Source organism: Peromyscus leucopus, chromosome 23 (genome assembly GCF_004664715.2).
Source record: "Peromyscus leucopus breed LL Stock chromosome 23, UCI_PerLeu_2.1, whole genome shotgun sequence".
NCBI lineage: Eukaryota > Metazoa > Chordata > Mammalia > Rodentia > Cricetidae > Peromyscus > Peromyscus leucopus.
Window position 1 is genome coordinate 32,319,548 of NC_051082.1, and position 14,042 is coordinate 32,333,589.

General features: G+C 47.7%; 1 protein-coding gene across 3 annotated transcripts in view; it reads left to right on the plus strand.

The window, feature by feature from the left end:
* The window catches only part of Mtus2 (microtubule associated scaffold protein 2), a 249,149-nt gene that overhangs the window by 213,745 nt on the left and 21,362 nt on the right, over window positions 1-14,042 (plus strand). For all 3 annotated transcript variants that reach the window (XM_028878051.2, XM_037198378.1, XM_028878052.2), the window contains one exon: window positions 10,491-10,705. In XM_028878051.2, coding sequence (XP_028733884.1) covers window positions 10,491-10,705 — 215 coding nt within the window. The remainder of the gene's footprint in view (window positions 1-10,490; window positions 10,706-14,042) is intronic.

Genomic DNA, 14,042 nt, shown 5'->3' on the forward strand with positions numbered 1-14,042 from the left:
GCTCTATCTGAAGTTTGCTCTATCTGGTGATCATAGAAGCCTACAGTCACAATTTTGCATGCTGTTACTCTGGCCCTGTTCAGGATTGCATGGAAGGGTTCATTGTGACATCACCTGGGCTCCATGTGGTTTTTGCTTTTCTCCTTTGTCGCCGTTTGTGGTGGTTTGAATAGGAATGGCCCCTGTGTTTGAATGTGTTTAAATGCTTGGCCCATAGGGCGTGGCACTGTTAGGAGGTGTGGCTTCGTTGGAGTGGGTGTGGCCTTGTTGGAGGCAGTGTGCTACTATGGAGGCGGGCTTTGAGGTCTCATATGCTCAAGCTGTGCCCAGTGTGGCACACAGTCTCCTGCTGCTGCGGATCAGGATGTAGAACTCTCAGCTCCTTCTCCAGCACCACGTCTGCCTGCCCGCCACCATGCTTCCTGCCCGCCACCATGCTTCCTGCCATGATGATAATGGACTGAACCTTCAGAACTGTAAGCCACCCCAATCTAAGAGTTGCTACGGTCATGGTGTCTCCTCACAGCCGCAGAACACTGACTAAGACACCATTCCACCTAGCCTCACGCTCTAAGGCTCTTTAGCAGGACCTTGCATTTAACCATCAGTGACACCAGTGAGGGGTGGCTTTGACCCGGCCAGACTCCATGCTGGATGCTTCAGGGACCTGAATCCATTTATCCGAGCTACTTTTCTATTGATGTGATTAAAGACTGACCTAAAACAATTTGGGGAGGAGAGGGTTTATCTGGCTTACACATCCCGATCACAGTCCATGCTTTAGCAATGTCAGGGCAGGAACTCAAGAAGGAATCCGGAGGAAGGATCTGAATGGTCCTCACTGGCTTGCTCAGTTTGCTTTTTCAATACAGCCCAGGCCCACCTGCCCAGGGGTGGTACCACCCGCAGTGGGCACAGTGGGCTGAGTCCTTCCATATCAATCATGAATCAAGAAAATGCCCCCAAAGACTTTCCCACCTACCGATTTGATGGGGGCAGTTCTTCAAATGAGGTTCCTCTTCCCCGATGACTCCAGCTTGTGTCCAGTTGGGGGAAGAAACCCAGCACACAATTAAATCCTGGCCTCATCCTTCATTTGACAGTTGAAGCTTACTTCTCAGTGTCCACCCTGTCTGTCATGGTGACAGGAAGTTAGGGCCATTTGCATGTCAGCAGGAAGGTGGGGCTCCTAGAGAAAGCCCCGCAATGATGAAATGGGGTGGGGGCCCTTCTGTTCAGTGGGCTCTACCCTGGCAGTGTGGATGTGAGTCCATTGGCCGGAACAATCACCAGCCGAAGCTGAGAGCCCTCCAGGCATCCTGAGGGGGAGGTGACTCTCACACTCCTTTGCCTCAGACTACCCAAGAGGAGAAACCTCCTTTCTCAGGCAGCTCACCTAGCACTCTGCGGGAAGGAGTGTCCTGCCTTTGTTCAAGTCAATGCTGTCTTGTTCTCAGTGAGGGAACTGGCAGCCCAGCCGGCGTCCAGACAGGGCATTGAATGGACGTTTCTGTTAGGGTGGTAAATGGGAGCACTGGTCAGACTGTCGTTTTTTAAGCAGTACACACACTCAGGGCTGGAGAGATGGCTCAGCTGTTAGAACGCACACTGCTCTTGTGGATCCCCAGCTCCCATATGGTGTAGCTCGAGTTTTCCTGCCTTGCCCACAGTCAGGACAAATCTTTGTCACTCGCCAGTCCCACAGCCGCTCAGACCCAACCAAGTAAACACAGACTTATATTGCGTACAAACTGTATGGCCGTGGCAGGGTTTTTACTAACTGTTCTTGTAGCTTAAATTAATCCATTTCCATTAATCTATACCCTGCCACGCAGCTCGTGGCTTACCGGCATCTTTTCATGCTGCATGTCAGGGTGGCGGCTGGCAGTGACTCCTGCCTTCCTGTTCTTTTATTTCTCCTCTCTGTTAGTCCCGCCTATACTTCCTGCCTAGCCACGGCCAATCAGGTTTTATTTATTGACCAATCAGAGCAATTTGACATACAGACCATCCCCCAGCACAGCCAAGTGCAACCATCTCAGACACCTGCACTCAGGCCCATGGTCCTAATCATCCTCTATTCGGACCTGCTGGGTAAAGCCATGAGGCTCCCACAGGACATACAGAACATCCCACAGCACATATGGTGCCTCACAGCCAGCTGTAACTCCAGCTCAAGGGGGATCTGACATACTCACATGCCCGTACTCACATATCCACACACATATTCATGATTAGAAATAGAAGTAAATCTAAAAATCAGTAGTATGTATTAAATCATATGTCTATATGGAATCAATTATATATACCTACACACAAGACGTGTATATGCACACATACACACCTGGGCTACTGTCAGTTGCCTGAATACCTTGCTTGTTCTGTGTGTGTGTCTAATGTTAGTTGGTAGAAACAGTTCTATGTGGCTGGCTTTGTGTCCCTTAATGTGTTTGAGATAGGGACACCATGCTGAGTTGACAGGGAAATTTATGCCTCTCAGGTGAAATTAGGTTTTGAAGATTTTAAAATGTTAATCCTTTATTCCATTTGAAACTAAAGACAGCAAACACACACACACACACACACACACACACACACACACACGTCATATGTCTGAGCAATCCTCATATCAGAGAGGAGCCTCCCAAACCCCATGAGGTACACTGAACTGAACAGCCTGAAAAAGGAGTGAACGCGGGAACCTGTTACCTTCAACACACACTCGTTCCCTCTCTAGCAGCCGCTTGGCCTCCTCGCCCATCTAGTACAAATCGGGAATGGGGCCACCAGAGCCAAGGGGTAGGAGACTGAACTGGTGATGTATTGTGGAATGAGGCCTCTGTAAACTGTGAGCCTTTGAAAATGGTCGGATCCAGGGGTGTTTTCTAGAACTCAGGGGGTCCGTTCTCCCACATGAATGTTCACCAGTGTTTAAAGTTTTCCATCCTTTATTGAAAGCTCTTTCTAAAAGGCACGTTCACTATGGAGATAGATATAACCTGGGTCACTTACGGGTCAGATCTTTGAAGTCAAATGAAAAGGTTCACCCTTTGATGCCACTTTATACAGGGGAAAAAAATGAAGTAGAAAATTGTTGGTGGAGTTTTCCTATCCCATCAACAGCTCCAAAATAAACACACTGAGGCTTAATACTAATTATAAATGCTTGGCCCGTAGCTCAGGCTTATTACCAACTAGCTCTTACAACTTAAAATTAACCCCTATTTCTTATCTAAGTTCTACCACATGGCTAATGGATTGTTAACTCATTTTGTACATGGTCTGCTCCCTCTGTGTCTGGCTGGTGACTCTCTGACTCCACCCTTCTTCTTCCCATAGTCCTGTTTGGTTGTTCCGCCTATACTTCCTGCCTAGATACAGGCTAGTCAGCCTTTTCTTAAATCAATTCAAGTGACAAATCTTTACACTATGCAAAAGAATTATTCAACAGCATCTCACCTTTTTGTCTAATTAAAAAGGAAGGTTTTAACTTTAACATATAAAATTATACACAGCAAAAACAGTTATCAAGTAGGAATTACAGTTACAATATCCAGTCTATTTGTATTTGGCAAATGTAGAGAAAATATTCTATTATTCATCTTATCTTTGTGAGTTTAAAGTTTTATACCTAATTTACTTTTTATTGTAACTAAGGAAAACTTTAAGTCTAATTAATTAGTCTTTAACTCCATCAAAGACCCCAGAAGGATGAAATGTTATCTAACAACAGGGACATCTGTCTGCCTGGACATTCACCCTAAGTCCTTTGTAATGTTGGGGCATCCATCTTTGGCCTGCAGGCCTATGATATCTGACAGACTTTTCCGAGAAGCAGAGAATTTTGAAGGACTGTCCTACCTTATCTTGGCAAAGTTTGGCAGTTGCTTTCTTTTGCATCCTTTTGGTCCAGTTTGGACAGGAACTGTCAGCAGTTGAGGAAAGGGCAATTTCTTTGCCCAGATGACTAGCTTTTGCCATAAAGAAAACAAACTCCGTACGGAGTTTCTTCTATGCCTCATCATCTTCTCTGAAGTAGATCGGTGATGCCAAAAGCAGACATGTCTCACTGTCACGAAAAGCCTTAGGTTATTAAATATATTAAATGCCATATTCTGCAGGTCTTTGAAGTGTTTGAAAACCATCTGTCTATCTAAATATATCCTGTGTATGACCTTGAAAACATACCTAACATGACTATAAGTTTGACTGTTATAGATGATTAACTACTAACCTGTGTTTCTTAATTATACATTACATTTTTAAATTAGTTACATAAACGCAATACCCCAAACAAGAGTAGAAACATACATTCAGTATAGCAAAAACAACTTTAAATTTATATTAATAAACCAAAAGTCATACTAATGTAAAATATTTTGAGATTAATAGTTTTTTACTAAAGTAGATTCAATAACCTACCCTTTTAACCTATCATTACTATTTTTCCCCTTTTCTTTTCAGAAAGAGATCCCTGAATCTAATCTCCTTTGTTTAGCTTTTTACCTGACCATTACCCATAACAACTTGTAACCAACGCCCCTTAAATAATAATAAATATCCACAACCCATCTTTTGAGAATGTGGGCATCATTCTCTAGACTACTTCCTGTTGTTTGGGGGCACTGGTAATATTTGGAAGAACCTTGAGAAAATCAGGATAATTGTTAGGTCTTGGCTAGAGTATTCTGTGATGCTGGATCATCTCAGTCAGCAGCCTTGAAGTGTTCTGGATGCTGGATCACCTGAGCCATCTGTTTTCATTGGTGTCTGGTTTAAGGAAACCAGAAATACATAAAGTTTTAAAGGTAACATACATATCTGTGTTAATACAAGTATAGACTGTGCATTGTAGACAGTTCAGCCAAAGGTGATTTTCTGTTTTATGTTTGAGCAGGTAAAATATACATTATGTGTTTTGTGGGTTTTCCAGGTTTATTTCCTTATGTTTGTAGTCACAATTTTCAGGTCTTCCTCAATCAAACCTGATTTTCTTTAGCCCAGAATGAATCCACAGCCTCTCATTTCCTGTGAAAATAAAAACATAACCTCTTCCCAAAGTAACACACCTTTTGACTTAAATTTTGAAGTCAAGACATTTTCAAAATATATAGGTTGGTTTAATCTAGCATCCCTCACAATTCAGCGTGTCCTAGTAGCCAAAAAAATTCAAAGACAACACAATGTCATGCAGGATTCAAACTCTCTGTGCATTTTCATCTTTATGTGGATTTTTTTCCTTTTATATTACTTACTCCCTCTTTAAGGACTTTGCCCTATTATTTTTGTATACCCTTTCTCTTCTCTCTTCTAAGAATACGTCCATTTTCGAACACACTGTGGTTCATTTAGAGATTCTTTTCATCTGAATCTGTCCTTACTGAGTAACTGCAGCCTTTCCTGTCTGCGTGAGCAAAGCCCCAAACCCGCCTTTCAGCTCACTGGCTTGGCTCACGCTGGCCTGGTGGCGCAAGTATGCAGGCAGTGGTGGGGAGATGCCTCTCTGTACTGCGGCCTATGTGAGACGTGAGACTAGGAAGGCACGTTTGATTCTCTTTTAGAACCTTTTAAAAAGCTTTCTCAGGTTCTATGTGGAAGTTCTTGCCAAATGTTTGTTTGGGCGCCATTTGTAGGGGGAAGTTTCTGTCCTGCAAGCTGTTCCCAAGTAACCACACAGAGGCCTAATACTAATAAATAATAAATAATGCTCAGCCGCCAGCTCAGGTGCATTACTAACTAGCACTTACAACTTAAATTAACCCATTTCTATTCACCTATGTGCTGCCACGTGTCTCATGGCTTTACCTCTCTTCCAGCATGTCTCGCTCCCTCCACATCCCCTGGTGATTCCTCTGACTCCACCCTTCTTCATCCCAGCATCCTTAGTTTGGCTGTCCCACCTATACTTCCTGCCTGACTACTGGCCAGTCAGTGTTTTATTAAACCAATTCGAGTGATCACATCTTAACAGTACAAAAGGATAATTCCACAGCAGTAAATAACCACGTACTTTGGCCACATGGAGCCATTAGCTGCCCTTTCAGAGTCTGGCCAGAGAAAGCCCCAAGGTAGTTATATACATAGTGAGTTGTGTAAGTTGATGCCATAGAGATGCCTTTAAAAGTCTGGTTACCCAAATTAAATGAATAAAACAAAGGAGCAGACTCTATGCAGAGACATCTGTAGAAGGCCATTCATTCCCTGTTTATGTGTGGTGTGTTCCCAGTTCTCATCTGGACAGCATAGTTTCTCTTTTCAAAAGCTTTAGCCCATGTCTAATCAGTTTCCTCTTTCCTCCTTTGCCCATAAATCATGCCTGCAACCCTCTGCTCCCTCCAAGGTGAACTTAGACACACTGCAGTTACTGTCCCACACGGGACCAGTCACCATCCATTCATTGACTTGTTTATCTTAAAGAATACATTAAATAACACTAAGCATTTATGAGTATCAAGAGACTTTAAATCAACTGGGATGTTTATTTTTGTGTCTGATCTTTCTCAGATCTCTTCTTCTGAAATACAAGAATACCAGGGCTGTTACTGCTCCATAGGGCTAATGAGATACAGGTCACATAAGTGGGATCCAGCGTCACCTAAGATTCCGGGGTAAGAGTCCACCATGGTGGAGAGGCGTGCTTGCCGGAGCGGGGAGCTGAGCGATCACATCTTCAACCACATATTATAAAGAGAGCACACAGGAAGTGGGGCAGAACTGGACACTCCCAGAGGAGGCAGAGAGTAGGACAAGAAGTAGAGGTCGCACCTTCAAAGACATCTGCTGACCAGCTTCTGCCACCTCCTAAAGACTCTACGGGCCTAAATAACATCACTGGACAGAGAATACCATGCAAACCCTGAGCCCGTGGGGGGTGTTTCAGATTGAAGCCATAGCAAGGTCCGGGTGTGCAAGGCAACCACCGTCCTCCTTTGATACTAACAGAGAGGCCAGATGACGTTGGGAAGCCCAGCAGCTACTGTTGGTCTCATCTAGCCCTGAGGCCAGCTGGGCCAGGCTTCCTGCCCCGCGCCCCATCACCACCCCTCCCCCCTATCCTCTACCCTCCCCCCCAGACCCTACCCTCACCTCTGTCACCTCTCGCCTCTGACCACTGCCCTTCTGCATTTTCACTCCTGGCTCCACTGCTTCTCATCTCCTGCTGTCTACGGAGATTTCCCTTCGAGAGTCACAGTGCCGCAAAGACTCCTGGGAACTAGGGAGTGCTCTCCATGCTATCATGGACACATCTTTTGTGTCTTTACACAATGTTGTTTGGAGGAGACTCGCTAACTCCAGTCTACATCTTTTGCGTCTTTACACAATGTTGTTTGGAGGAGACTCGCTAACTCCGGTCTGTCCCAAAGCCTCACACTTTGAAGACTTGATACTCTTATAAGGGACCATTTTGTGTGAGCCTGGGATAGAGACACTCATCGACAAGGTGGTATGGGACTTGTCAGAACCCAGCAGGCTTCAGGTTTTTTTTTTATTTTTCATACTGATTGGCAACTTCTACACCCTGAAAGCCAGAGAGATTTTCCTGAGGCCAGTGGGCCACAGCAGGTCCCTAAAGGCACAGTGACAGATCTGTTAGTTCCGCAAAGGCTTGTAAGTGACTCTAGCTGGACTCTTTAGGTGTTCTCGTCTCCCCAAAGAGTGCTACCATGTCTCCTTGCTCAGACCAACCACCAGGTCTTTCTGGACTCCTGCCTTGCCCGCATCCCTGTACCCCTTCACCTCCCCAGTGCACCTACCCACCCTCCCCATGCTTCCTCCCTCAGCCCAGTCACCTGACCCCGTTAAGCTCAGGGTCTGGACTCCAGACATCCCCTGAACTCTTTTTGTCTCATAAACCATTTTCCGAGCAGCTCTCAGGAATGAAAATCACTGTTTCTTCCCCTCTTTGGGACTCTGGGAGCATGAAGCTGTCTCAAGAACATAACCAGAAAGCCATAGCGTAGCCACGGGTCCTGCGTGATGTGCCTCTGCCTGCCTCTAGAACCTGACCGCCCTCCTCTGAGGATGTTGCCGCCCCATCGTGGCCTTTCTGTTTCTTAGTTAGACCGGAACTGTGCCTGTCCCAGGGCCTTTGCGTGTTCAGGTGGAAGGGGGGAGTCCAGCGATGGCCAAGCACTAGACACATAAATCGTCACAGGGTTCATAGATGAATGAATGTCTGTCTACCTGAACTCCCTTCTCGTGACGCTCTTCCTCTTTCTTTTAAGCTTACGCCCACAGTGGCATACTTCCTACAGCAAAGCTGTACCTCCTAAACCTCCCCAAACGCCACCACCGGGGACCAAGTGATCAAATGTCTGAGACTAAGGGGGCATGTCCCGTTCCAGCCTCTGCTCCTTCTGTGCTAGCCTGCCTTCCTGCCACTGTGCCTAGAACTGTGCCTGGCCCTCAACCGGTGCTCCCTAAATTCAATGACTAGTTATCTTTTGGGTGCTGGGGATGGACCCCAACACAATTGCTCACACTAAAAGCACCTACTCTACCACTTAACTACAACCCTGGCTCAGTATCCGTCCAAAGCTGCCCTGCCTGTCTGAGCCCACCCATAAGGAAACGGGCAGGTAAAGGGTTAGAATTCCTGACAGCAGCGTTGGAGGTTGAAAGAAGGTACGCCAATGCATGGTCTCACCTTGGAGACATTATAATGCTGCTGACGCATCGCGGAGGCTGTCCCCGCTCCTGGCTCTGCTGTGCCCCTTGCCTTGACCTTGGAGCAGTTAGCTCCACTTCCTGTTCCCGGCAGATGGGGTGTAGGCTGTTGGGAGCAGCAGCCCCCGTCTAGGCGAGGCAAGGATGCAGATGCCTGCTCCTGTTTGCTCCGCGCCGCCGGCTTTGATGCAGCCTCCGCGCGCACGCCGCCGGGAGTAGCGTGGGTCTACAAACACCACAGGCAGGCTGGTGGCTCTCTGGCTTACTCTCCCTCTGTGAACACCTCAGACTTCATTTTCGGTCGCTCCTTTCATTTCTCCGCTTAACATTTTCACCACAAAGAAGAATTTGGGGGGAAAGCGAGTGGTTCAGAGCAGTGTGTCCCAAGGGTGCTTTTCAGGAGCTATACCACCCCCTAGCGGTCACAGGTTTATTACTCGCTAACTGGAATTTACAGAAAGCGCCAAGCCCTTGTGTGAGGACACTCATAGTCTTCAAAGCCTTGTGACTTCCACTCCCGAGAGCTCATCGTAATGAAAAGTGGCCTGGCACATGGGTGAACATGTTTGTTATATTATCTGTACCAGCAAGTCTTGGAGACCAATGTCTAACAGTGAGGGGCCACAAGCTGTATCAGTAGGAAAACGTTGGGCTTGGACTGGGTCCATTTCAACAGTGCTAAGCACTGGGTGGCACCATTGTGTCACGGATCTGCAGAGTGTGCTGGCCTTGTGGGTAAGTAGGGCATACACGCTAGGGAATGGGGGCACAGTGGGACAGCCACTCAGCATCTTATTCTCAAATGGTTCAAGGGAAGAGAGTCTTTTGTGATAATATATTGTGCTAAACTAGGCTTTGAGGTGTTCGTGGTTTATTTATTTCTCTATTTACTTATTTTTGAGACAGAGCCTCACTGTGTAGCTCTGGATGACCTGGAGCTTGCTATGTAGACCAGGCTGGCCTCAAACTCTCAGAGATCCCCTGCCTCTGCCTCCAGGGTGCTGGGATTAAAGGGATGCGCCACCACCACCCGGCTATGGCGTATTTTTTATTCGTTTAATTCTTTTTTTATCAGTTTCTGGTGCTGGGAGTGGAACTCAGGCCTCGTGCATGCCAAGCCAAGCACTCGACTGCTGGGTCGTGCTCCTGGCCCAGTGGTTCCTGTTTCAGTTTTATTGTTGAAAGCCTCAGGTGGGCTAAGGGTGGGTCATCGCAGCGTCTGCTGCCCACTGTGGTGGTATTGTGTTCACCAAAATATTGTGTACTCTAATAAAAATATCTGGGGTCAGAGAACAGACAGCCACTAGATACAAAGGCTAGAAAATGGTGGCACTCACACCTTTAATCCTAGCATCCCAGAGATAGAAATCCCTCTGGATCTCTGTGAGTTCAAGGCCACATTGGAAATAGCCAAGCATGGTGACACGCCTTTAATCCCAGAAAGCCAGCCTTTAATCCCAGGGAGTGGTGGTAGAAAGCAGGAAGATATATAAGGCGTGAGGGTGAGAAACTAGAGGCATTTTGGCTAGAAGGTTTTGGCTGGTTAAGCATTTTGGGCTGGTTAAGCATGTGGCTGGTTAAGCATTCAGGCTTTTGAGCAGTAATTCAGCTGAAAGCCATTGGGATGAGGACTCAGAAGCCTCCAGTCTGAGGAGACAAGACCAGCTGAGGATCCGGTGAGGTGAGATAGCTGTGGCTTGTCCTGTCTCTCTGATCTACCAGCATGGACCCCAATAACTTGGCTCGGGTTTGATTTTATTAATAAGAACCTTTAAGATTCCTGCTACAGCCCACTGTACTAAAGAGCTCCGTGCTCTCTGCAGCCTTCAACACCGCCAAGTGTGAGAAGCTGCAGAAGGAGAAGGAGGCGCTGGAGAGGCGGTTCGAGGAGGAGCTGAGGAGGCTGGGCTGGCAGCAGCAGGTCGAGGTGCAGGAGCTGCAGGAGCGGCTGCAACAGCAGTTCGAGGCCGAGAGCGCGCGCCTGCAGGCGGAGCACCAGGACCAGCTGCTGCGCATGCGCTGCCAGCACCAGGAGCAGGTGAGTGGGCTGGGCGGCTCAGCGCCAGGGATGGGAGAAGAGCCTGGGCCGGTTGAGGAAACGGGCTTGGGGTCAAGTTCACTCTCCAGCCTCATTCTGGCTCTCTCTACGCCCTGTGCCTAGAATGTTGTCCCTGCAGACACCATGGCACCGTCTCCGCCTTCTAGGTCTAAGGTTAGCTTCTCGGTGAGAACTTCCCTAAGATTGCAGTTTTACACTTGTCCTTTATTGGTCATCTACTCTTCGAATATTCTTTGTGAGTAGAGGTGCTAAGCGAACATGTACGTAGACCTGGTTCTGCACCAGCCACTGTTTTTCCAATTTGATGTACACTGACTTCATCACCCTACCAGGTAGCCATTCCTATCCCCATTTTACAGGTAAGAAGACAGAGTCCCAGGGTTAAGTAAGCCACCAGAACTCTGTTGCGTGAAGTGTGAGCAGAAGTCGCTTGTCTTCTTTGACGGGTGCATTGCTCTTCAGTGCTCATCAGCTCAGCCCTCCAAACCCCTGCTCCGGTTTCTTTCTTTCTTTCTTTCTTTCTTTTTTTTTTTTTTTTTTTTTTTTTGGTTTTTCAAGACAGGGTTTCTCTGTGTAGCTTTGCGCCTTTCCTGGAACTCGCGTTGGAGACCAGGCTGGCCTCGAACTCACAGAGATCCACCTGGCTCTGCCTCCCGAGTGCTGGGACTAACTTTAAAAGCTCATCCTGTGGGCGGCAGGCGAGTGGCAGGAACAGCACCCTATGAGGAGTTTCAATGGGTGGAGACCACTCAGCCTATCGCCTTGTGTTACATCTCCTTCACCCCTCCCACCCAGCCAGCTCCATCTGCCCCGCAGGAGAAGACACCACACAGAGAGAATGAGGCCCCGGGACCTCACTGTCTGGCACAGGAGACCTTGTGTCGACAAGAGATGGTGCAGGGGACACGTGGCTCTCGTGGACACCCGCCCTTCAGGCTGAAGAGGGGGCCACATTGGGAACCCGATGGAGTCAGCCTGGGACCTCCGGCACAGCCTGCCACCTGCTCGGGGCTGGTGTCTAGGAGACTGGCAGAGTGAGGCAGGGGCATGGGCTCCTGGGTGTTGGAGAAGGAAACCCACAGGAGGGGGTTGGAGTGAGTAAACACAGGCTGGCTCCCTCTGGCCCCTCTAATGAGGATGAGGAAATGAGAGCACGTGATTCTCCCTTCAAAATACACCTTCTCTAAGTGAATTGCCAAAGCCCCAGTTAATTGCCTCTGGCCTGCGGCTGAATGTGAAGCGCGCAGCTCCATCCTTGCTCGTCTGAGGCGATAGCTTTTCCCCCTTATTGCCTCTGCATCCAGCCCTGCTGGGTGGCAGGCTGGCTTCAGAACGGAGTCCTGCTACAGGGAATAACTGCTTCTCCAAACAACTAGGGCTGTTTGGTGGGCAAACTGGCAGCCTCCTCCGTGGAAGAGCCCAGCATCCCATCTCTGTGGATGGCGGCCGAAGATAGACGGCAGTGGCCTAAGGGGGCCCTATCCAAGGTTCCAGCCAGATAAGAAAGCTCTTCAGGCAGCAGAAGCTTCCCACGTTACTGATGTTCCCGTTGCTCTGATGAAACGCCACGACAAAAAGCCAGCTTGTGGAAGACAGAGCTTATTTTGGCTTACGGTTCCAGTGGGCAAGAGTCGAGATTGTGGATGGGAAGGCCAGGCAGCAATCAGGTAACTGTAAACAGGAAACAGAGGGTGACCTGGAAATGACGCAAAGCTGTAAACTGTAAAACCCACCCCCAGGGACAAACTTCCTCCAGCAAGGCTCCACGGCCTGAACCTCCCCAAACACTACCTTGAAGCCAGGACTAAGCATTCACATATGTGATCCTATGGGAGGCGTTTCTCTTTCAAACCACTACGCTTGCCGTGGGCTGACATTGGGAGAAAAGCTTTTCCTCGGATCTCGTCATTTACAATACTTTAAACCATCTGCTGTTTCCTTTGGGAAAACAGGCCTGCATGCATGCAAATATCTTCAACGCATTTTGACGTCCTCTCAGCCTGAGCATCCCTACTGGGTGCTTCCTGTCTGTGAGCCCCTGGAACTGGTACCCCAGGAAGAGAAGCCACGGAGATGAATAACCGGCAGGAGAGAGAATGCCCCGCAGGAGACAGCACCCCTTCCTACCCAAGGGGGTGTCCTTTAAAATCACAAAGAGACATGAACCCTACGTTCCTGAAGAGCAAGCATTTGCTCAACTGATAGCTCACAGGCTCCCCTTGATATCTTTCTGAATTTATTCGTCATTCCTTTAATTCCATGTGGCTCATTAGAGTTAGGAGGTCAGTATTTCCTTCATGAAAGCACCTCCCGGAGGCTGAAAGGGACACAGCATGCCCTTACATCATCCTTATTGTGTAGACGGTAGCATCCCCTCAGCACTAGAGCACAGACATGCCGTCTAACAGGCCAAGGGGTACGCTAACACACCAAGGCACACACCTTGGCCGCAGACATATTGCCAGGCCCTGTGGCCAGCTGAGCCAAATTTACCACAGGACTCTTCTGGACACATGGATTCTTCTGGAACTTCGTCTTTGCATCTATCTTTCTCTTCTGAAATTCCTCATAGAAATTTGCGTAAGAGACTAGAGTCCTTACTCTAAGTGAAGCCGAGTCCTACCAAAGTCAATGAAAGATTTTTCATTGTCCTGGGCTGCATAAGCCCCACGCCTCTATAGATAATACATGGTGCTTATTTTTTTACAGAGTGCTGTGGGTTTAACTGACATTTTTAGTGGAACAGAAAGGAAAGATTTTTTTTCCCTTTTTTTAAAGGTTTAATTTTTTTATGTGTATGTACCTAAGTGTATATTATGCATACAGATACCCACAGAGGCCAGAAGAGGGCTCTGTCCCCTAGAACTGACATTATAGACATTGTAAACTGCCTGGTCTGGGTGCTGGAGAAAGAGCCGAAGTCCTCTGCAAGAACAAGAAATGCTCTTAATACCTGAGCCATCTCTCTAGCCCGGTTCGTTTCAACCAGTTATTTAGTTTTTTCCCTTCAGACTGGAAGGCTTTAGAGAAACATTCCATTAGACTCTTGTATACATGACTGGGTGGTTAAATATTGTTCTAGTCATCCCTTCCTCTGAGTGGATTCATAGCACAGAGCCACAGATGATTTGAGGATCGGTTCTCTTTAATCAATAATGCCCAGTCAGTGTTAGCAGTGAGATGTTGCCGTGGGCTCCTTGTTGGCTCTGGCCTGTGGTTTTCCTGTTTTAAGAGATGACAACTCCTCTCTCTCTCTCTCTCTCTCTCTCTCTCTCTCTCTCTCTCTCTCTCTCTCACACACACACACACACACACA